Consider the following 25626-nt stretch of genomic DNA (forward strand, 5'->3'; position numbering starts at 1 on the left):
TTTCGAAAACCACCTTTCACAGGGACATTGTGGCGCGTGATTTGAAGTCGGTGCTCAGTAGCATCAAGCTGAGCGAACGCGGCGTGTACGTGCAGGCTTCGACGCTTGGTTCGCTGGAGGCGCTGCTGGAGTTCCTGAGGACGTCCAAGATTCCGGTAAGTACGTGCTGCTTTCCCAGCATTCTGTAATGGCGAAAACTGGATGTGGTAACGTGGATAACCTGTATCGCATCACAAGGCCTCAGTCGGTTTCCTACTGTCTGCAGCGTTCTTTTAATCCCACACCAGGTAACTTTATACGACAGTAATGTGGAAATTAACTCCTTTTAATCTGCGCCACTGTTATACGGGCTACCGCTACGAAGGGTTAACCTGGTGGTGCTGGAGGTAAAATCCTAACATCCTAACGAAAGATATACTTTCCTCTGCTCAAAATCAGGAGGAAATAGCTAGAAACTCTACTAAGAGCTGAATCATGATGCGAGCATCAAGTTGCGGGTCTCGCGCCTTCATCTTTTCTCGATTTGGAGCTACAATGCTAGGTGCTTCATAATGATAGAAAGATGAGGATCTTCATCATTTGGCTCTCCATAACCCGTATTGGAATTTTGATTTTGCTTGAGTAGCGTGAGCATCAAATCCTAATGTAGTTTATGTTGTCTAAGGAACCCACAACGATACTGTACGATACAATACGATACGATAATTGATACGAAGGTGTGTTGGGTGTCATGATGGATATTACTGTGTCTCTTTGGTCTTTGATGCGTTAATGTGAAGCTCAATGCAAAGCAGAAAGTGTTCGAACAATTGTAATAGCTGTGTCTAAGATCTAAGCTAGGATTCCCTTAGTACGCAGCATGTCTCGAGAATCGTAAGAAACCTCATCGAGACAAACAAGCTGATGGAAGTGCCATTGAAAAGAATCCATCTCGTCAGCAAATTTTTGAATGTAGGTACTGCGAATCTGTATTGCTCTGCGTTCGATTTTATTCCAAGCTAATCCAGATGAGCGTGAGTATCGTGCAAGCAGTGGTGATGGGAAGATAGATTTTTGTGGTGTTCTCTTTGTGCTATGTTCGTGTTCATGTTCGAGTCATGCATGCAGTGGGGGGTCATTGTGGTAATTGATATTATTGCGCGTCAGTATCGTGCAAGCAGTGGTGATGGGAAGGTGGATTTTTGTGGTGTTCTCTTTGTGCTATGTTCGTGTTCATGTTCGAGTCATGCATGCAGTGGGGGGTCATTGTGGTTATTAATATTATTGCGCGTTATTATCGTGTGGGCAGCAGGGCCAGGAAGATGGTTTTATTGTTGTGTTCGTTTTGTAATGTATTTGTATTAAAATCTAGCATGACTTTTTGTGGTGATGGTATGGTATTGGTGGTGGTGGTGGTGTTAAAAAAAAACAAACGTTCAATTTACTAACATTGAGTCCAAAACCTCCCTACAAACATCTATACCACTAGGTGACGTAGAGATCTCTGCGCATTCTAGATAGATGTTTACTAACATACCTTCCAATCCCCGAGGTTAGCAAGGTACCGGCCAGGAGCCCCTTATCTTACTGGATAGTATTACACGCTCATCTAAAGAGGAAAACATGGTATCTCCCGTGTTGGAATATTGTAACCGGATGAGAGTCTAGTGCTATCATACGTTTAATTACAGTTAAACAGCAAGATAAGCGTTGTGCAGCCATCCGGAATTGTGCGACCTTTATTGCTAATGCTAATGCTAATCCAGATGAGCGTAAGATCCTTACTACGGACGTCGACTAATTGAACTGTTGAAGTGTTTTTGGAGTCGACGGCAATCTTCGTCTAAATATGTACAAATAAAAAAAACGTAACTTAATCCACACAGAAAAAAATATTTCTGTAAATTTACATTATTTATCATGTACCAAAAGGTATCATGATAAATGATGTATATTTACATTAGGTTCATTGGAAATTTACATTAGGTTCATTGGAAATTTACATTAGTTTTGAAAATTTACATTAGTTTTGGAATTTACATTAGTTCAAATCAACTAATTCTGATTGGCCAATGGGAATGAGACTCGACTTGGATTGCAGTAGGAAAAGGGTGTGGCCTATGTTCTATTTTAAAATGAGTGAAGCGGGCAGCAAAAGGAAATTATGATTTTAAAAAGTTGTGTCACAGGTAGGGGACGCTTTCTCATCGACGGCCAAATGGAATAACGCTGGACTGGAATCGAACGGACGACGGGTAGGATGTTCGGTGTTACTGCTGCTACCCGTTGCCGACTGAGCCATCTTCGCATTTTATAAACGAGCGGCTAAAGCATCAACTTGTTCAGGGCGAGGCTTAGGCAGTGGGCCAGCGAAGTATGAGAGCGATAGAAAGAGAACCAAATATAACTATTTTTAGTTCGGGTAGTTTTGAAGTCAACGTTTGGCAAAAATACATTGGATATATGATTTACATTAAATAGGAATTTACAGGAAGTCGAACGCGGGTAGTAATTCATCAGATTTGAGTTTCCATGCTCAATGTTTCCATTAGATTCATGATTTACATTAGATTTAGATTTACATTGGAGTAATTTCCATGACATTTTACTCTTTACATCATATTTCCACATTACATTGAGTGAGTTTACATGAGAAACAGTTATTACGTGCTGTGTAAATTTACATATTTTTTTCTGTGCACCTTTAGGTGGTTGGTGCCTTCCTCTCATTTATATAGTGGTTCCAACCCCCCTAAAGTGTCCACATGTTTACGGATCTTCCCTAACGTGATCGCAGCACCTAAGAGGTCCTAATAAAAATAAGTGATGAGTAAAAAAAACAGACTACCTACAGATTTTTTGTCAAGACTATACAGACACCGCCTTTGAGGAAAGTGGCATCCCTCTACACGGCTTTTTTTGTGGCGATCGGACCCGACCATTTGAGGTTATGTAAATTCAGACTATTTTTTAAACTGCTTGTAATTTTTTAATGGTACCGTCAGTGGGGGTGACATTGGGTCTGGGGGGTGAGATTGGGTCAAAGTGATTTTTTTTCGGATTTTACCATTTTTCAGGTTATTCTCAATGAAACTGAATTCTGTTAAAGGGGTTGTGTAGGGGACATCTTAAGATGACTTCGCTGAAAAAATCTCGTTCCTAGAACAAATCCTGTTATTTTGGCAGATGTCTAAATTTGGGGTACGTTTTTGGTCAAAAATTACCTCTCAAAAAATAATTTTTCTAATATTTTTGTTAGAATTGCTAGAAAACTACCCAAATGTTTGAAAATCTCCACTTCAAACATAGCGTGTCAATACGATTCCCTCGAACAAGAAACGCTGTTGGATGACTTGTTTTTACCATATCGTTGTATTTGAGCATCATTTTAGTTTCATTTTACCCAATGTCACCCCCTCGAAGGGGTGAGACTGGGTCAACTTTCAAACTATTGGCATTTAAGGTAGTGTTCATCATAATCCCCCATATTTTGGGAAAATGTTAGTAAACTATCTAAGAACAAATCTACGTTGAAAGATTTTCGATGTTATTGAAATTGTTTTTGTTATTAAAAAAGGTACAGCGGTAATGCTACAGGCATAACCATCATGACGAAGAACTTCGAACACAAAAGTAAATGAAATTTTTATAGTTGTTATATTTGCGTTTCTTGCCAACACAATCAATCACGAAAGAGTAATTTTGTAAGATCCATTTATTTTTAATCAATGATGTTCTCATGGCAATTTGATAGGAGCGGCCGTGGCTGACTGGTTACGGTGTTTGCTTTGTAAGCAAATGGTCCTGGGTTCGATTCTCATCTGCTCCCACCGAGAAAAGTATAAGGAAATATAAATCTTGAAACTCTGAACATGAACGAAAAATCAAAGTCGCTCGAGTCGGGGTTCGATCCCCCGTCCTTTGGATCGGTAAGCAAAAATGCTAACCACTAGGCCATCGCAGCTTGGTGAGCTATGACTGGAATTAGGAATACTGTTACTATCAACTATATACGCGCTGGGTCCGCTGACCCTTGACAAGGGTTCGGAAGTTCTAAATAACGTTTGAATCCGATTGATGCAAACGTTCTTCAGGGCGGGGCTTGTCGATAAAGCTAAAGTACCTCGCGCTCGGCTAGCCAGCGTAGAAATGGGTCACCGAAGCTCGGCAGAGCTAACACCTTCCAAATGCCTATGCGAGTTATTTGCATGTATAGAATGTAGATCTAAAAATACATGGAAACAACTCAATTTGTAAGAAGCGGCCGCGTGGTCCCGTTTGGTTGGTTGCACACAAACACACACAATGATGTTCTCATGGCAATTTGGCGTTGGTTACCGTTTGAAAATTTCAAACGCTTCTTCAGCTTATCGTAATGGCAAGATTTTCGGGCCAGTTGATATGAAATCAATTCTATGTTAAACTTTCAGCATTGAACAATTTTTAAGAAATATTTTTCAAACAATAAAAAGACGCTATCAGGACTACAATTTATTACAAAGAGTCATTCTGAACCATGTGTTAAAGACACAACACACAAACCCTAGAGTTTGATACCCATATTGCCCCAACTCTTATGGTTCCGCAAATATCCCCTTATCGAAACATCCCCGGGGCCTCCGGCCACTCCAGTTGGTGGCCACTACTGACAAAATGTCAAATTTCATGTCCAGTATCAAAATCCCTAAAGTTTGATACCCATATTGCCCCAACTCTTATGGCTCCGCAAATGTCCCTGTTGACGCACATCGTAGCGGATGTGGTCCTGTGTGTCGGGGGTGAAACTTGTGATCCGGTAAGTGATAACGCGATTATTGAGAGACGACTTTATTGGGTGGAAAGGTACAGAAATGACTTTTTCTAGTATGATTTATTCGTTCTACTTAACTGGCCCCTGAGGAGGGGTGACTGTCCCGGTCGACCATCTGGTCAGAAGTGTTTTGTGGAAAGTGTCTAGTCTAGTTCTAAGCTCGTCAAGTTCTTTGCGACCGGGAAGTCTACAAAATATTACAAAAGACAAACCACTTCGTGTTCTGAAACGACTACAAACATTGAACATAAAGGTACACGAAGGGCTACTGAGATTGTGTGTGTGGTGTTACATAATCTACAGTGTTGTCTGAAAGTGTTTCTCTACTGATCGTCAATTTTGGTTAACTTGGCGTTAACAGTCCCCTTGTCGGAACATCCCCGGGGCCTCCGGCCACTCCAGATTGTGGCCACTACTGCCGAAATGTCAACTTTTTATGTCCAGTATCAAAAATCATAAAGTTTGATACCCATATTGCCCCAACTCTTATGGTTCCGCAAATGTCCCCATATCGGAACACCCCCGGGGCCTCCGGCCACTCCAGGTGGTGGCCACTACTGCCAAAATGTCAAATTTCATGTCCAGTATCAAAATCTCTGAATTTTGATACCCATATTGCCCCAACTCTTATGGTCCGCAAATGTCCCCTTATCGGAACATCCCCGGGGCCTCCGGCCACTCCAGGTGGTGGCCACTACTGACGAAATGTCAAATTTCATGTCCAGTATCAAAAACCATAAAGTTTTATACCCATATTGCCCCAACTCTTACGGTCCGGCAAATGTCCCCCCTCCGGAACATCCCCAGGGCCTCCGGCCACTCCGGATTGTGGCCACTACTGCCGAAATGTCAAATTTCATGTCCAGTATCAAAAACCATAAAGTTTGATACCCGTATTCCCCCAACTCTTATGGTTCCGCAAATGTCCCCCCATCGGAACACCCCCGGGGCCTCCGGCCACTCCAGGTGGTGGCCACTACTGACAAAATGTCAAATTTGTCAAAAAGAGAGCGAAGGGGTGAGGGCAGCTTTCTGTGTAGCTGTGGAATCCGTCACCCCGCGCGTCCTTCCTTGGTTCCGTCCCGCAAAATCTTCATGGCAACGTCGTCCGATCGTGGATTTCCTCGTGGCTGGTTTCCTCCTCGGTCCCACATCAGCAACAGCAGAAGCTCCTTCCAGGTCGGCGTCCAAAATTGATTTGACTTGATTTTGGATCGGCACCTCCTTTTATATCAAATCGTGATGGCGTTTAGCTACTCTTACGAAGCAGCAGCACAAAAGGAAAAAATCGCCAAATTGTGTCAATGCCAAACGCAGGGCAAGGCATTGGGGGCGGAGTCAAGAGAGAGAGTGTGCGCGTGTGTGTGTTGTGTGCGTGCTTGCTTGCTGTGTGGATGCAGTTTTATTAATTTAAACTCAGTTTTTAAGTGCTTCAACTAAATTTCATGGCCATTTATTAGGTATAGTAAGAATGCGTGAAATCTCCCCTTTCGTTTGGTGGGTACCACTTTTACGTGTGTTGAACAGGAGCTGAGATATTTTAATGTTACAAATCTTGCAGTCGCGATTCATTTCTTTTCGTTACATTTCGCTCCGCGAAATTTTGGATTGCTACCCTGTATAGAGCCCTAAGACGAAGTTCTTCGTCAAAATTACGAGAGTTGTATCGTTGTTTGACCCATAGTCACCCCCACTGACGGTATAGCAATCGATGGGTTTCGCGAAATCATGTTGCGGTAATTTTTGGGTACTTTTTTCCCACTGGATCGTTTTGGTTTTTCTGAAATAGCAAACGATTTTGAACCAAATTGCATCAATAACTCAAACATGATGAACGTGCAAATGGGACATTTATGCGAACAGAGCATTGAAACAAGTTGAGGAGAAACTCAAATCTACTCGCAAAATTGTGGCTCATTTAGCCCAATTCCATGGGATCGATGTTTTTGTCGCCAACCTGAATAATTACGGCCGGTTTTTTGTCGTGTTTGCTCGCGCACGCAAATTCCGCCAACGTGGATGACATCGACCGAAAATAAGAAGCGCACAACAAGCAAAACTGGTCGATTGTCTCCTCCCGCGGCAAACAAATCCAAATTCAGGTCGTCCGGAGGAAGTACCACCTTGTAAATATTCACGAAAAAATCCCCGCTCGCGCACTCACACCTTGCTTCCCACCTTGAGTTTTTGGATTGGACCACAAAAAATGGCAAGCCAGTTGGCCAAATCTGCGACGACGACGAATTTCATTCATAAAACTTCTCCATTCAATTATACAAGCACACACACACACACACACTTACGTGAATCTTGATGTGGCGCGCCGTGTTTCTTTGAAGGTGCCTGTCTGCGAAGGCTCTTCGTTTGGTTTTATTGTTTCATTCAGTTCTTGGACACATTGTGTTGCAAGAGGTCGGTAGGCGAAATTTGTGCTTATCGTTGGACTAGATCGAAAAAGTGTTTGTATTTGGTTTCACTCGAAACAATGGGTGCTGCTTGCGCTGCATTAAAATGTTTGGGCAGTTTATAGGCTCGGTGCAACGTCCAACTTGGATCATCGAAGTTTGGTACGCGCCGTCATTTCCGGTGCGTGTGCTGAATAAGGTTCAACTATCGGGATTTAACCTGAGTTTGCAAAAAGCACCCTGGTGATACTTCTTTCATCTGCACACAATGAAAATTTAGCCAAAAACCTTATTGAAAGATTTGTTTACACCAAACAGTAAATCTCTTCTATATTGTTATGGTTTATCCACGCTTTGCGATTTGAGCATTTAATTTTTTATTCACGATCAAAACATTACTTAGGATAGTTAAACTCATTTAATAACTGAAAGTAAGGAAACAAAATTCAGATTACGATACTTAATTTCTGTACATTACAGTCCAGACTCGATTATCCGAAGCCTCGATTATCCGAAGGTGTATATGGAACTTCGGATAATCGAATCATGAACAAAAAATGTTGTTTCGTATTTTTTCATTTTCTTACTTTAAACAACAAATTCGAGTTCAGCGACCCCATTTTAGTCAAATTTGAATTGGTGGTGATTACCTGTAAAATTTAAAAATCGCATTTTTTCAATATTTCATCATCGCCATTTTGGCCGCCATCTTGGATTTAAAAATTCTAAATCACATTAGATTAGTTTAACGGTCATACTACAGCTCAACAATCAAAATTAAGACTGTGATGTGAAATTTTGTCAAGGCCTTCGGATAGTCGAGTCTGGACTGTATTAGGGCATTTAGGGACATATAAGACGAACAGAGAACCCCAGGACAATTATGCGTAGAACTTCGTTATTATTTCAAGTTTTTTAATTTTGTATTTTTTTTTTATTCGAATGATTGTTTTTTCATGCAATCGCTATGTCAAAAGAAGCCATTTTGCATCATTATTTTTTCATACAACGCTCCAAACAATTTTTAATTCTGGTCATTCAAAATTGGCATGTGAATTCGAAAAACTCTATCTAGAGAAAGGATTTGTTTTAACGATTTGGTATCAATTGCAGGTTATGTTTTGAACTTTCAGAAAAAATGTGCACACTGAAATAATAATTCCCGATTTTTTATTTGACTTTTTATCTCTTGAAATTCAGTTCTTAATAAATGCATATTTAAATTTTAGAAATGTTTTGATATGTTTCAGGGGACTAAAAATGTCGATATCTCAGCAACTAATGGTCCGATTTACAATGAAACATTCGTGAAATTTTCCGATCTTTTCGAAAACAATATTGAGCAGTTCTCTACGAAATCGATCTTTTTTTTGAATTTTAATTTTTGTATTTTTTAACCCGGCTGAAACTTTTTTGGTGCCTTCGGTATGCCCAAAGAAGCAATTTTGCATCATTAGTTTGTCCATATAATTTTCCATACAAATTTGAGAGCTGGCCATACAAAAATGATGTATGAAACTTGAAAAATCTGTATCTTTTGAAGGAATTTTTTGATCGATTTGGTGTCTTGGGCAAAGTTGTAGGTATGGATATGGATTACACTGAAAATAATGATACACGGTAAAAAAAATTGGTGATTTTTAATTTAACTTTTTGTCACTAAAACTTGATTTGCAAAAATACACTATTTTTATTTTTTGATATGTTTTAAGGGAATAAAAAGGCAAATTTTTCAGAAATTTCCAGGTTGTGCAAAAAATCTTTGACCGAGTTATGAATTTTCGAATCAACACTATTTTTTTCAAAAAATCGAAATATTGGTCGCAAAATATTTTCAACTTCATTTTTTATGTAAAATCAAATTTGCAATCAAAAAGTACTTCAGTGAAATTTTCATAAAGTGCACCGTTTTCAAGTTATAGCCATTTTTAGGTAACTTTTTTGAAAATAGTCGCAGTTTTCATTTTTTTATAATTAGTGCACATGTTTGCCCACTTTTGAAAAAAATATTTCTGAACTTTGTTGATACGACCTATAGTTGCTGAGATATTGCCATGCAAATGTTTAAAAACATGAAAATTGATGTTTGCTAAGTCTCACCCAAACAACCTACCATTTTCTAATGTCGATATCTCAGCAACTAATGGTTCGATTCCGATCTTTTCGAAAACAAAATTTTCAAAAAAATTAAATTAAGACTGACATTTCAAATGGGCCAAACATTCAATATTACCAAAAATATTTTTTTCAAAAGTGGGCAAACATGTGCACTTATTTAAAAAAAAATGAAAACTGTGACTATTTTCAAAAAAGTTACCTAAAAATGGCTATTTCTTGAAAACGGTGCACTATATGAAAATTTCACTGATGTACTTTTTGATTGCAAATTTGATTTTACATCGAAAAATAAAGTTGAAAAATTTTTGCGACCAATATTTCGATTTTTTGAAAAAATTAGTGTTGATTCGAAAAATAATAACTCGGTCAAAGATTTTTTGCACAACCTGGAAATTTCTGAAAAATTGGCATTTTTTGTCCCCTAAAACATATCAAAAAATAAAATAAAAATTAAAAATAGTATTTTTTTTGCAGATCAAGTTTTAGTGACAAAAAGTTAAATCAAAAATCACCAAAAAAAATTTTACCGTGTATCAATTTTTTTCAGTGTAGTCCATATCCATACCTACAACCTTGCTGAAGACACCAAATCGATCCAAAAAAATCATTAAAAAGATACAGATTTTTGAATTTTCACATATAATTTTTGTATGGACAGCTGCCAAATTTGTATGGAAAATTATATGGACAAACTAATGTTGCAAAATGGCTTCTTTGGGCATACCGAAGGCACCAACAAAGTTTCAGCCGGATTAAAAAATACATTGAAATCGAATGACCGAAATCTCAGAGAATGGAAGAAATGCTCCCATGCAAAAAATAAATAGAAATAATTTTGAAATTGTAAATTCAAGATCGAGATTAACGTTCTAAAGGGGCTAAAACAGTTATACATATTGATTTCTATGACAATTTCGATAATCCAGATCCAAAGATACATTATTGCTTAGATTTTTGATAGATTGTTTGTTGTATTATTGCTCCACATTGTCTATGGATTGGAACTTACATAAACTAGCCAAAATAGTCAAATAAAGAAATGGGCGCATGAGCTTTAAAAATAAGAACAAGTCATTTTTTTTATTGAAAGCTACCCGGAAAAGGCTTGGAGGAGATTCTACAACCTTCTTGGAATTGTTCCAAAAACGGGAACGCGCTCCCAAAAACAAATTCGAAAGTCCCCTGCACTGTCCATGAATGAAACGCACACCAGCCTTTGCCGCACAATTCATGAATTGGCAAGGAACGCAAAAAGGGTGAATGGCGGCCGCCGGTTGTTTTTTTCCTCTCCTCATTCAAGTTCTTGCGACAAAAAAAAAGCTCACCCGACGAGTACGCGCCGCTGCCAAGTCGAAGGCACGCCACAACTCTCGCGAAAAACCTTCAAATCACCTTGGCAAAAATGTGCGGCGGCGGCGACGGCCAAGTTTTTTTTGTTCATGCCGTCTCTTTCGAACCTGGAACCTGGCGCCACTCCGCTGAGCAAGAGAGAGAGAGAGAGACAGAGAGGATCAAATATTTGGATATATGGTCGGTCAACCCACGCACTGCCGCCGCCAACGGTATCCAAATTCCGACGCAACTTGGAAAGCTCACAAACGCCTCAATTCGCCGGAATTCGCGTTCGTGATGGATTATTTCACATGCGATTGTCAATGAGGGGAGGAGGAGTACTAATGAGGCAAAGCATTTCACAATATTTTAGATAGTTGATTCGATTGAGTAAATTTGTGAAGCAGGAGTTCTGGCCAAACAAACACATGAGACGATTTGATATCAAACTCTAATTGATATTAAATTCATAATTAAAATTTCATGAAATTTGAAATAATGGTCAAATCACATAGACCACAATCCAGCGTGATGTTGTATAAGATACCTAATGAGTTGATTATCACAATTCTACATTTTGATGTTGATTGGACTCTCAATTCAGGTTTGCCACTCGAGTCGAGAAATCAAGAAAGTCGGGAAAAAGTCGAGAATTCGGCAAAATCCACAAAAAATCAAGAAAAGTCGGGTATTTTTGATTTTTTTTTAAATCCGGAAAAAACGAGAATCCCGATCTCTGTTCCAACTCTTGATTAAATTTGAAATTTATTGTACAATTTTGAAATAAATTTCACTAAATTCTTCTTTAGCAAGTATTTTAAAATGTTAAATTAAATTCATCAAGTCATTTCAAACATTGTTTAGAAATGTTTGATTCCATGAAACTTTTGTGCGAGTATGGTAACTATAGAGTAAGCTTGATTTTCAGTTGTAAGAAAACGTAAATATCGAACAAAATCCATATTTTTTTCGCTCTCAATGAGTTTTTTTTTTAAATTAAACGCTGTGAAAATATTCAAAATTATTGAAATTACAAATAAGACTGCATTAAATTTATTTAAAATTATTTGTCCCTCAGCTATGCTCAGTATATTAATGAATCTACAAAATATACTGACCAAAGCTCTCAAAATTCAAACTTAAAAAAAAGCCTTCATTCGATTATAAATTTATTAATAAACGTTACACAATGTATTCTAAATAGCTTGTAAAAAAATCACTAGGGCGTCCAATTTTCCAGGGTTTTGCATTTGCTGGGAAACGGGAAAAAAAAATTTGAATCCCGGGAATTCCCGGAGTCCCGGGACATTTTTTATACAGTCGTAAAATTTCTGTTTTCATTATATTTGTTATGTTTTTCAAGCCTAAAATCATAGCATTAGCTCAATATTGTTAATTGGTGATAATCTACACTTCTAATTCTGAATAAGGACAGCAGTTTTTATAAAGCTTAAAAAAACCTTAAAAATTACTTTTCTTTGCTCTTTGGATTTTTAATGAACCACAGTTTTTCTTATCAATATATTTCTTTTATTTATCTTTTTATATGGCATGACTTCAAAGGGTCTAGCTCATTTCCCCGAATGACATTTCCCCGAATGCCATTTCCCCTAATTGGCCACATCCCCGAATACCATTTCCCCTAATCAGCCACATCCCCGAATGCCATATCCCCGAATGCCATTTCCCCTAATCGGCCATTTCCCCGAATGCAATTTCCCCGAAGTGACACTTACGCCAATTGCCGTTTATTTAAATTTAAATTTTCCCGAATTTTCAGATCCCCTAATCATCATTTTCACTAAAGCCTTTTTCCATGAATAACAGTTATTTTCTTTCTCAATTTTACCGAACAAACAGCTTTTTCGGGTATGCTGTTGATTAAATGTTGTAAATTGGGTAGTAAAGCCCTTTGTCAATTTTTATGAACAACGGTAAGAAACCATTTCTGATAACTTTTTTTTTCATTTTTATGCAAAAAAGAAGTTATTGACAAGACAACATTTTTTCGATGGATCAACTATGATCCCCTTGGAACGAGCTGTCAAGTAGGAGCTTTTCTGCCAGGTCATTGTACTTAGAAAAATAAGCTTTATCGTTGTGAACAATAATATCACAAATTTAAGCTTAATTTTAGGACCCAATTACAGTCCAGACTCGATTATTCGAAGCCTCGATTATCCGAAGGTTTGTATGGGACTTCGGATAATCGAATCACGAACATTTTTTTTTCTTTTTTTTCCTTCTTTTAAATACAAATTTGAGTTCTGCAACCCCATTTTAGTCAAATTTGAATAGTTGATTGCATATTAAATAATAAAATGCATCTTTTCAATATTTCAACACCGCCATATTGGCCGCCATCTTGGATTTAAAAGTTTTACTTATGCTCGACAATAGAAAATTAGGCATCGAAAAATTATTTTTTTAGTGGTTCGATTATCCGAAGTGAAATTTTTCCGAGGCCTTCGGATAATCGAGTCTGAACTTTACTAGATTTTTTTAAGTGCAATTAACATTTGTATTCAACCGCATAATTAGATGTTGTTTTTGAGAAATTGAGTAATTTCCCCTTGACCGCGTTCGGGGAAATGGCATTAGGGGAAATGACTATTCAGGGATATGACTAATCGGGTAAGTGGCATTCGGGATTGTGGCCCATTCGGGAAAATGGCATTCGGGGATGTGGACGATTAGGGGAAATGGAAAATTCGGGTAAATGGAATTCGGGGAAAAGACTATTAGGGGAAGTGTCTTTTCGGGGAAGTGGCATTCGGGGAAATGTCCCTTCGGTAATATGGGTTTCGGGGAAATGTCAGAGATTCGACTTCAAAAGCTTAAAAAAAATATTTTTTTTTCAATTTCGGAAATTCCAGGGACAAAATAACAAAAATCCCGGGATTCGGGGATTCCCGGTTTTGCGAAAATCCTGGGAAATCCTGGGATGGACGCACTAGATTTTACATGTTTTTAAATGACGGGACAAATTGAAGTTTGCAATGACCTGATTTAATTTAAAAAAATGGCGTGAGTTATCACAAACATGTTGATAGAATTTTTATCTAAAAACATTCGTTTAAAATAAGTGGTTAAAATATGAAGTGTTATTAGATTTGATGTTTCAGTGATTAAATTGCTGACAACTCGATACATCGGCATTGATTTCAAAAAATAATATTAAATTTTCCAAAATTTTAAAGGATAGGGGAAATATGCCCATTTTAAGCCTAATAAGCGGTCGTGTTTGAATGATGCTGGATAATCTAGATTGTTCCTTGAAATTCATTAAAACCAAGTACACCAACGAGTAGAGCAACTTTTTGTTAACATTTCTGTTTATTTTCACTTTTATTAAAAGTTATGCTGTTCCTTTTACAAGCATTTAAAAAAAATATTCCAAAAATGCATTCTAATCAGTCGAGTGCATTGGGCCACGCACATTTTTCTATTTTCAGCATAGTTTTTTTTACTTCCAGCGCTCTTTTGGGTCTGCTTAGTGCTGCCAAAATTGATGAAATTTTAAGCGAACACTCACGAAAAGTAGCTTTTTTAGAGAAAATTTCCTGGCATCACTGGCTCACTCCAACAGGCGCTGCACCAGCATGTTGGTGGTGTTGGTGGCCACCCTTTGTTCTTTATTTGCCTTCGCTTCTCGCTCGGTTTTCTTCAGCCTTCGATTGGAATGGGTATTCCAAATTTAAACGTCAAAAGTCCAGGGTTGTTACGGACGGCGCGGATCGCGCGGATGGCGCGTTTCGCGCGGATAGCGCGGATCTGGCGCGGATTTGCTGGCTAATTTTGCTCAGGCGCGGATTTCGCGCGGATGGCAATTTTGATAAATAAATTAATTGAGAGAGATAGAATTTCTTTCAAGTTATTAAGAAAAATATTGTCAGGAATTACGATAATTTGTTTTTTCCTTTGAGTGCAAGAATTTCATATTTTTTATTAATTGAATTTTCTTCTGAAAATGTTTGTTTGTATTTTCTTAGTACGAAACGTGGAAAAATGAAGATGAAGATTATGTAGAAATTATTTTTTATATGTTTCTTGTCATTTCTTAACATCTCCGGCTCTGAATATTTCATTTCTTTTAAGTTTTGAGTAATGATTTTGAACCTTATTTATTTTTAATTTTATACTGAATTTATTAAATTTTTAACGTTGTAAATCAAATATTACAAACTTTTCCCGAAGATATAGAAATTAGAATGTGTAACAAAAACTATTTTTGGGGCTTGTTCTGGTGGGCGCCAAATATGAGCTTGATTGAACGTAACAGAAGCTGACCTCCACTTTAAAATTTTAGATGGAATTTAATCGTAGAAATATTTTTTTTTCAAGATTTTAACATTCTTGGCGAAAATAAAAAGATCAGAACATTCAAAGCTTCTGAAATTCAAACAATCGAAACTTTTTTTTGTTTTAATACTTTTTAGGCCGTTGCAATTATTTTTTGAAGTTTATGTCCCTCAACTCTGACCAAAGTCGAGGGGGGAGGCAAAAAAAAATGGGAAATTAAAATTGAATTTACGAGCCACGATTTGAACATTTGAATGAAAAAAGTGTTTAAAAATGCATTATACACCTGTCCAGTTGTTTTGCAATCATTAGTTTCCAAAATACCTAAGTATTGACAAACATGCAGAAAATGCGTTTTAGATTGTTTTTAGTTGCTTTGACTTTTATTTTCATTAAAATTTTGAAGTTCTTTCGATTTTAACAAAAAAAAATCAAAATACATATTAATTTTTGTTCGAAATTTCTAAAATTTCAATTTAAAAAATCTGAAATTTCTAAATTCAAAATTTTAGAAATCTGAAACTCAAAATACCAAAAATTTGAAGATTAAAAAAATCAAAATTAAAAAGTTGAAATTTAAAAACTAAAAAATAACAAATTCAAAACAATATAGAAAACAACAAAAAAAAAATCTAATTTTAGTATTCTTAAGCTTTTAATTAAATTCTTAAATTCTTGAATGCCACAATTTTTGAAGTCATTTTTTCTGTTAGAGATTTTGAAATGATGAGAAGACAATATTTTAAATATCGGAAATTAAATTTCTTTCGTAGTGAAATTTTAGCGAGGATTCTGGATTGAAAACTGTATAAAAGTTCGTAGATTTTGAATTTTTAGACTATCGAAATTTAAAATTTTATCTACTTATAATTTTAGATTTGGATTTATTTTTGAGCTTATATTTTTGAAGTTAAATTTTTAAGTTTTTAAATATTGTATTTTCTATTTTGAAGATTTTTTCATGACCTTTGCTTCTACCGTCTCTTTAGGTATTTTTAAAAATGGATTTATTGTTTTCATTCTTTTGGAGCTTTTAAACATAAACCGAGTTTTTTTTTATCAAATACTTTCTGTATTAGTTTTTCCTCATTAAAAAATAAAATTTCTTTAATGTTGATCGCGATATTTTTTTATATGGCGCGGATTTCGCGCGGTTTCGGAATTTAGGTCGGCGCGGATTTGGCGCGGATTTTTTTTCGACTCTCCCGTAACAACCCTGAAAGTCTTATCGCGTTTGTTTTTTTTGATGGTGCTTGCTAATTATTTGCATTTTTCGGGATTATTTTTCAAGTGAGTGACTAAGTAATGTTCAAAAGAACATGTTGCCGGTAGTTGGAAGCAATTTTATAAGCGCTTTGAAATCGTTAGCGCAAGTGAAAAGATATTAAGATTGGACGACTATTGCGCCCTCCAGAGGTAAAAAAAACTGAAACAGTTGCTTTTCTCCATAAATTTTAACGATTTTTCCCATACAAACTTCAAGCGATTAGAGAGAGTGGTTTCCGTGGTCAGAATGAGCTCAAATTTGGAATTTAGCCTAGTGTTGGGTCAATCTATGATTTCAGGGGGTAACCATAAAAAAGCCCGGATTTGGACCACCCTAGTGGTCACCCTGAAGTAAATTTATGGCACGGGGAGAGGGCGCATTGTACCTTCTAAGCATTAAAACTTGTTTCGATCGCCGCGGGTCCTATCCGGCGACCTCTTGATTATTAGTCCAGTAAGCTGTCCGACTGATCCACACATACAGTGGTGAAATTCATATTGACAGAAAATTTGAATCCAATTGGTTGCGAATTACGTTAAAAAAAAACAAAAACCATTTTGAATTTTGGCTTACTTTTTCAAAAAGAGAATTAAATCACAGACAACAGACGTAGCAGCTGGAGCAGAATAATTTGAAAATCGTGTGTATATTGCGCCATCTCGTAGTATATTGCAACTTGCAAGAATAAGCCTGAACGTAGACTGCAGTGCACCACAGCTTTTGCAGGAGCCGCATTCCGATTCTCACCAACTTGATTTGATGATGATATTTTTTCAAAATAAATTTTATTTTTGCTCTTAAATTTACTAACAATTATCTGAAGTGATACTCAAAACAATTACTTTCGACATTTAAAAACTATTTTTGATCTATAAATAAATTTCTCGACGAAAAGAGGCATGAAATTTTTGATGAGAATGAGAATATGCCCAACCGCGTGCTTTTCAATGTTGTTGTTTACACTTGAGTGCAGCGCGGGAGAGTTGTCAAATCTCCTCTGCGACGACAGCGCCACAAACGGCTTGCCTTTCTCGATAAACCGTTGCACACAAAGTGGTGATCGAGCCAAAACGTCTGTTGTCTGTGTTTCTATTTAAAAGTACATTATGAATTTTCAAAAACACTTGTGTTGAACGTAGATGTTTTCACTCGATTTTTTAATATTATGTTTTTTTATGAGTTTCTTAGAAAGCTCAACTCGTAATTGCAGATGATTTGATAGTTATTTGGAAGATTATCCGTTCTGCCTTGAGTTGTTTTGGATGAAAACCATAAAAATGTGATACATTAAAACGTCACAGATGGATTGAGTTTAATTTCCCCAGAATCAATGAATTAAAACTTAAAAAAATATCTGTTACAACTTTTGAATCGAATTGTTTAGGTTATATACAATGAAATTCTGTTAAACAGTTTAATTGGAGATCAAAGTGCAGATGATATAATAAAAATGTCTTTGATGGATTGTTATGCTACCTCTTCACCTCTCACTGAGCTATAAGTTCACCTTGCAGACGACATGTCTGCCGCGACAAAATTTTCACCTTTCTACCACAGTGACTGGGACAAAAATCGCTCCACTTTGTTTGCTCGCTCACTCCTTCTGCGCGTCAGCAGCCTCCATACGCCCAAATATTGTCACATTTTATTATTCAAATGTGACGAAGCCAAACATTTGTGCGCGTCTAATTCGGTTCTGATTAACATCTCTGCTGCTGCTGGCACTGAATGGCGCGACACATATGTCATAAAATTCACAAACCAAGACTCCCCCGGGCCCGGATCTTGGGGATCCACCAAATTTACAGTCAGGTTTCACAGAAAGGTTACATTTGACCTCGTTCAAAAGTTTTCAAAAAGCTTTTATAAAAGTTGCCTTTGATATAAATTTGGCAAATTTCACGTAACTGAGCGTACTTGTGGGGGTGCGGACCTGAAACGCCAAACTCGTTATAAATATTTTGTTCGTTTTTCATGAATGGAGCGCGATAGTGAAATCAGGTTGTACCGGGTTTATTTTATTTTGTATGGAGAGGTGCGTCCCGGACTCTCGTTAAGTGGAGGATGGCTGCTGGGGATGACATTTGAATATATCGTCTCTTTATTGTGGGATTATTATTTCCATTTTTATTGAACCTACGCACGTGTGTGTGTGTGTGCTACGACGGATGTATCTCAGAATGCGGGAAAAAGGCTCAAGATATCGACGAGTGGGCACACGGATGTGTGTATTTTTATGTTCAGATGTGGGCTCGAACCTTCTCTTTGAGTGCTTTACTGTACAAGATTCTTTTGTTGGAACATAAATTTGCTTTGAATTAAGGTTTCGTTAACATCGTTTTTAAGAAATAAAATCCAAAATCCATCAACTTCATTTTAGATTTTTTTTTATAAAAATGTGCAGACTTTCTCAGTGCTACGGTACGGTATTTTATTGTGAATGGAATGCCAGAATTTTGAAACGATTCAGTGGACTCTTTTCGTTCAGAGCCGGGGTTGATGGTGCTTCATCTCTGCGCATGGATGCTGAACATCAGAAAAGTTTCATTCAAGTGCTCACGTATCAACGGATTTACGAAATGTAGGGATGTCTATGTCTACTTGAATGAAGTGATCCAACATATCAAATACAACAATGTTGTGCAAATATTCGAAGGAATGGAATTTTCGGATTGATTTGGTATGTTCGACAAAGCTCTAAACAAATAGTCATTCCTACAACCTACAAATAAATAACACCAAATCAATCCGAGCAAAGTGAAAAAAAACAAACAGCTTATCTATTTATAAACTAATTATGATAACCATAACAAGTTTGCGAGTTTGGCAAACTATCAAACACAAAAAAGTGCGAGTTTGTTTGTTTGATTGCCATAGTCTAATAGCTCTTTTACTTGGTAATCTTTAGTTGGAAAAGGAAACTAATTGGATAATGTTTAGAAAAAACTATGTTTTCTATATTTTGCAAATTCGAAAAAAGTCAGCAAATCACTGGCGATTTTAAAAAGAAAAAGGGTGAAAATTTTCATCTTTTCAAATGGGTTTATTTCGACGTTTATTTTTTAAGTCTTTTTAACATTCCAACGCCCAATGCTCTAAAAAAGTTGGAACGGTAACTTCAGCTCAATGGTTCTCGGGTATTACTGAACCAATCAAGATGATTCTTTTTTCCAGTGATTTGTTAGGATGTCTAGATGATTCTAGACCTTTGCAGAACTTAATTTGATCAAATCTGTAATTTTTGCGATCAAAAACATCGTTCCAATTTTTTTTTCGCGTGTAAAAAAAATCGCCGAAAATTCCGCGGAGGCAGTTGTTTAAAAAAAATGGAACGATGTTTTCGGTCGCCGAAATTACAGATTTGTTCAAATCAAGTTCTGCAAAATTTTAGGATTATCTAGACATTCTTACAAATCACTGGAAACAAGAATCGTCCCGATTGGTTGAGTAAGGTCCGAGAACCAGCGAGTTGAAGTTACCGTTCCACCTTTTTTGGGAGGCTTGGGCGTCCGTGTAAGTTGGACGTGCGTTGGGCGTTCCAGTGTTAAAAAGCGAATAACAAAAGTATACAAGAGAAATTTATGCTGATACAAATTTTATTTAGTTCTTGTCCCTAATTTTTTTTAAAGTAGGGTAGGGTAGTCATCAATGAGACACTTTTGGTTTTCAACGATTTTTGTAATTTTTTCATCAGCATGTTTCAATGAGCTTTTTATTGCATTTTCTTTCTTTTAGTGTGTTCAAACATTGACCAAAATATGAGATCGATCCGACATCTACAGCCAGAGTTATTCAACTGTCTCATTGTAGACGCACTTGGCGGGAACAATGAGACAGCTGGGGAACAATGAGACACTCTAAGAAAATCAATACTTTTCTAGTAAAACATCATGTTTTTGTATTGTTCCATTACAGGTGACTTGCCTTGAACATATTAGAGCAATTTTGCCAACATGAAACTTTAATTAACAAAAAATATACTAAAAAGTATTTAAATTTTGTAAAATTCATATATTTATACCAAATAACTTTGTATGTCTGGTTAAATGAAGTTAAAACTCTATAAATCTGCCAAAAATCACTTTCAATTTATGTTTTGAAAGATTTACATGAATTTTGAAATGGTTAATGAAGAAAAATCAAAGTGTCTCATTGTTACCCATGGGCTAAGAATGAGACAGCCCTGGATTATGGGTATATTCTAAATTTTGGTCAAACCTAATGAATGGACATTGTAGCCCAACTCAATCCCTATGGAACGTCGAAAGAAATTTGAAGAAATATTAGTTTTGGTGTAAATGGCAGCCTACGAGCGAAAAAGTATTTTTTGTCCATAATTAACTTTTACACCCCAGAATCAAACATTTATGAATAACTTTTCAAGGGAGCGTCCATAACCAAAGCCACAAATATGGCAGACGTGTATCCCGTAGACACACCTTTCCCCCAAATATGATCCTGATTGATTGAAACTACGACTTGTGAGAGCCATTTTATCATTGTTTCCCGTGTCTCATTGATGACTCCTCTACCCTAACTGTAAGGATGTACAAAGCAACTTATGATAGGGTAGAGTAGTCATCAATGAGACACGAGGAACAATGATAAAATGGCTCTCACAAGTCGTAGTTTCAACCAATCAGGCTCATATTTGGGGGAAAGGTGTGTCTACGGGATACACGTCTGCCTTAATAGTGGCTTTGGTTATGGATGCTCCCTTGCAATGTTATTCATAAATATTCATAAATGTTTGATTCTGGGGTGTAAAACTAAATTATGGACAAAAATTAAATTTTCGCTCGTAGGCTGCCATAAACACCTTAACTTATATTTCTTCACATTTTTTTCTACGTTCCATAGGGAATGAGTTAGGCTATAATGTCCTTTCATTAGGGTTGACCAAAATTAATAATATACCCAGCAGCCAGGGCTGTCTCATTGTTCCCCACTTTTTTTCGTAAAATCGCGATAACTCGTGATGTTTATTAGCCAACCATTTATGTTTATACATCTATTTTTTTTTTAATTGTCTGCTCTAAAATTTTGTACAACATTGTTACACTCTAAAAAAAACCCTGGAAATTTAGAAAAAACACGAAATTTTGTGAGAAATTTTGTTCTAAATGAAAAATTACCCTTCTGGGCCAATGTAGATTCGAAAAGTACATTAAATTTCCCTTAAAATGACATGTTCCAAAAATTGTTACAGCCAAGTAACGGAAAATGGTAGAGTTTTTAAAACTTTTTTAGTATTTTTTCGATGAAAAATACGTTTTTTCGGAATTCTGAGTACGCCATCAAAACGGGCGTACCATTTTACATAAAAGTCCCATTGACACCAAATTTCTATTTCATCACCGTTTCAGGCTGCAAATTATTGAAAAACACCTCTTTTTCGCATGTTCAAAAATGGAAGGGGTCGTACCGTCCCTCCGTCACGAGATATCAAAAAACGGACCTAGGATTCGTGATCAGGGACAAAAGTTACCCCTTAGGACAAAGTTTCACGCAAATCGAAGAGGGGTCAGGGCAACTTTTCCCAATTTCGTTTGAGTTGGTAGAGAATTACCCATAAGAGCAGTTCTCTACGGAATCGGTCTTTTTTCTTTAATTTTAATTTTTGTATTTTTTAATCCGGCTGAAACTTTTTTGGTGCCTTCGGTATGCCCAAAGAAGCCATTTTGCATCATTAGTTTGTCCATATAATTTTCCATACAAATTTGGCAGCTGTTCATACAAAAATTATATGTGAAAATTCAAAAATCTGTATCTTTTGAAGGAATTTTTTGATCGAGTTGGTGTCTTCGGCAAAGTTGTAGGTATGGATATGGACTACACTGAAAAAAAATGCTACATGGTAAAAAAATTTTTGGTGATTTTTTATTTAAGTTTTTGTCACTAAAACTTGATTTGCAAAAAAACACTATTTTTAATTTTTTTTATTTTTTGATATGTTTTAGAGGACATAAAATGCCAACTTTTCAGAAATTTCCAGAATGGGCAAAAAATCTTTGACCGAGTTATGATTTTTTGAAATAATACTGATTTTTTCAAAAAATCGAAATATCTGTCGCAAAAGTTTTTCAACTTCATTTTTCGATGTAAAATCGAATTTGCAATCAAAAAGTACTTTAGTGAATTTTTGATAAAGTGCACCGTTTTCAAGTTATAGCCATTTTTAGGTAACTTTTTTGAAAATTGTCGCAGTTTTTCATTTTTTATAATTAGTGCCCATGTTTGCCCACCTTTGAAAAAAATATTTTTGAAAAGCTGAGAAAATTCTCTATATTTTGCTTTATTGAACTTTGTTGATGCGACCCATAGTTGCTGAGATATTGCTATGCAAAGGCTAAAAAACAGAAAAATTGATGTTTTCTAAGTCTCACCCAAACAACCCAACATTTTCTAATGTCGATATCTCAGCATTTTTAGGTCCAATTTACAATGTTAAAACATGAAACAAATTGAAATTTTCCAAAAGTGAAAAGTTGGCATCAAATCAAAAAACATATCAAAAAATAAAAAAAAATAAAAATAGTGTTTTTTCGCAAATCAAGTTTTAGTGACTAAAAGTTAAATAAAAAATCACCAAAATTTTTTTTACCGTGTAGCATTTTTTTTCAGTGTAGTCCATATCCATACCTACAACTTTGTCGAAGACACCAACTCGATCAAAAATTTCCTTCAAAAGATACAGATTTTTGAATTTTCACATATCATTTTTGTATGGACAGCTGCCAAATTTGTATGGAAAATTATAGGGACAAACTAATGATGCAAATTGGCTTCTTTGGGCATACCGAAGGTACCAAAAAAGTTTCAGCCGGATTAAAAAATACAAAAAAAATCGAATGACCGAAAACTCAGAGAATTGCTCATAAGTCTATTTAAAAAAAAATGAATGAATATTAAATTGAATAGAATTACTCAAAGTTACTTTAAAAATCTAATTACCATTTTCATAAGAAAACGTTCCAAAATACGAATGATCTGTATTCTCTTTGTCTTTGCAATCAATTATCATGAAAATATTGGATGATTTGATTTTGATTTTTGATTGGATACAAAAAAACTAAACAAATTTATCACTTAGCGAAATTTTGCAGTTTTATAGGAAAAAAATCTAAAATTTTAGAAACAATCGGATCATCCCTAAAATGATCTCGGTACAAAAGTGGGGGCGTTCGTCACACTTGTGCCCCCGGGAGGAGGCCAAGAAGACACTTGAAAGAATGCTGAAATATATTCATTCATTCATCCAACCCCCCTTTAGTGGTGCGGGGCCGGTAGGATGAGAATGAACAGAAATAGAGATGTGTGGGTGTCCCGATCCCAATTAAAGGAAGGGACGTCAAAAAAAACTTGAGCTATCTTCTTCGATTGAGATTCTCAAGAGTGTGGAGGAGGGAAAAAAAAACTTGTCAAAAGTGCAGATGTCCGCAGAATGCAAAATCAGAAACGATGAATATTAATAACGATTATGGGAATAGTAAAGAATGTGTATACGGTGCCACTTGTTTGTGAATAATTCAATTTCATTCATGACAAGTGAAAATGGTGTTTTCCTTCAGATTGAATTATGAATACTGGAGAGCAATGATATTCAAGATGACGGTGCACTTTTGAAATCTTGACAGGAAACATTATCATGCACTTTATCTTCTTTTTCTAGAATATTCAAAGGCAATGTGAATTTCAAATTACCTTTTCTTGAGTAACCTCTTCGATTTAGGTTTTTTTTTCAGAGAAAATTAAATCTGGTTTGAAAAATCATTTGTTAAAAATGAATGCAATTTGTTACAGTAATTTAACATCATTTCCATTGAAAAGCCTGAATTGAAGCTTGTTGTGAAAACACTTTCCAGGAACAAACTACACAAATACAGCGATATTTTTCGTCCGAATCAAGAGAACAGTTTAGGCCTAATATGAAACGCACGCACTCGGACGCACATATCGACAGGGCACGAAAAATTCCACAAATTCCATCAGTCATGCAAGAAGGATTCAGCCACCAAAAGCAGAGGCAAACTTTGCTGATAATGATTCCTCCCACCGGCCAAGGTTGGCCATCAGAGTGCGCTTGACCCCCGGCGGCAACGTTCTTCGTTTGCATTCTGAGGCTGGTCCGATTCCATCGCAGAAAGTAATTTCAAATTGAGAGAGATGAAATTTTAAAATGATTTTAAAATATAGTTGCTAAATAAAAGCTGTTTGTTCTTGGCTGTATACATTTTATTTTTTAATGAAACAACTCTTGTCTTAGTTTTAGTAAAAAAGATCTGCGATTTGCCATGGAAAACCTCGTTCGCTTTTAGCTTCACTAAAGTGATCCTTGTGCCTTGTCAGTGATGATGGCTCGTCGCTCCATATATCCAACTCTTGTGTGTCGATACCTGGATTGGCCACGGGATCGTTCGGCGGTGGTGCAGTTGGACCGGTTCCTGCAACTCTCCTGCCTCTGCTGCGCTGCGTGGAATATTTCTGCATATTTATTGATGGACGGCGATTTGCGTGGAATGTGCGTGTTTTCCCAGGCAAAAATTGCCCAGCCCAGAAGGGAGATGATCCCCGGTTTCCCCCTAAACGCCTACGGCCTCTGCCGTAACGCGCGAGTTGGCTCGAGGTCAAGTTGAAATAACCATGATCGTGCGTTCTTGGACCACGGGACGGGAAACTACCTGACTAAGGAATGTTTTAGAGGAGCGAGAGCACATGCATGGACTGGCGGCAATCCATGGGAAAGAGTTTTGCAAGCAGTTTGTTGTATGACGGGTACATCATCATTAGCATTATCGACAGCGTGCTTTTCTGCCCCGCGAATGGAATGCCTCATTCCCCCGCGGATTTATCGGTCAATGGAAGACTCGTGGAGATCCCACGCTCTCGGAGAGCGTTGCGTGAAACTTCCCCGGAATCCGCCAAGTGCTTATTTCACGTCCCACCGTCCTGCCAGATAGTAAATTTGATACCTGTCACGTATTAGAACATAAATTTCCCTCCCCGAGAAAGACAGGTGCAGCGTGTTTTCACCGCCGTCATCCCGCGGGACTGTCAGTTCGTTCGCTAACCCACCCACCCGCTACACCTTCATTGATCAGAACGTGTATTTTACGACCCAGCAGCAGCACAACGCAGTTACGGGCGACGTCGTGCGACGAGCTGAGCCGCCTCCACGAGTTCATTCATAACTGGTGATCGGCGAGGGATAGGGTGACTCTCCGAGTGTACACCGTAGTCCCGGTTATTTTTTTCGACTATCCAAGGGTTTGTTTGGCACTTTGGATAATCGAATCACGATATAAAAAATCGATTTCTTGCTTTCAACATTACATTTGTGTCCTGCAACCCCAATTCAAGTTAAATTTGAATGGAGAATGCCTATTAACATACGAAATGCATATTCTCAATAT

The 25626-nt window shown here is 36.9% G+C and overlaps 1 protein-coding gene across 1 annotated transcript in view; it reads left to right on the top strand.

Annotated features, from left to right (window-relative positions):
- Positions 1 to 25626, top strand: part of LOC120420057 (eukaryotic translation initiation factor 5B) — a 185885-nt gene that overhangs the window by 10416 nt on the left and 149843 nt on the right. The window contains exon 4 of the mRNA XM_039582968.2: positions 23 to 155. Coding sequence (XP_039438902.1) covers positions 23 to 155 — 133 coding nt within the window. The remainder of the gene's footprint in view (positions 1 to 22; positions 156 to 25626) is intronic.

The sequence above is a fragment of the Culex pipiens genome, chromosome 3, assembly GCF_016801865.2.
Source record: "Culex pipiens pallens isolate TS chromosome 3, TS_CPP_V2, whole genome shotgun sequence".
NCBI classification, from domain to species: domain Eukaryota; kingdom Metazoa; phylum Arthropoda; class Insecta; order Diptera; family Culicidae; genus Culex; species Culex pipiens.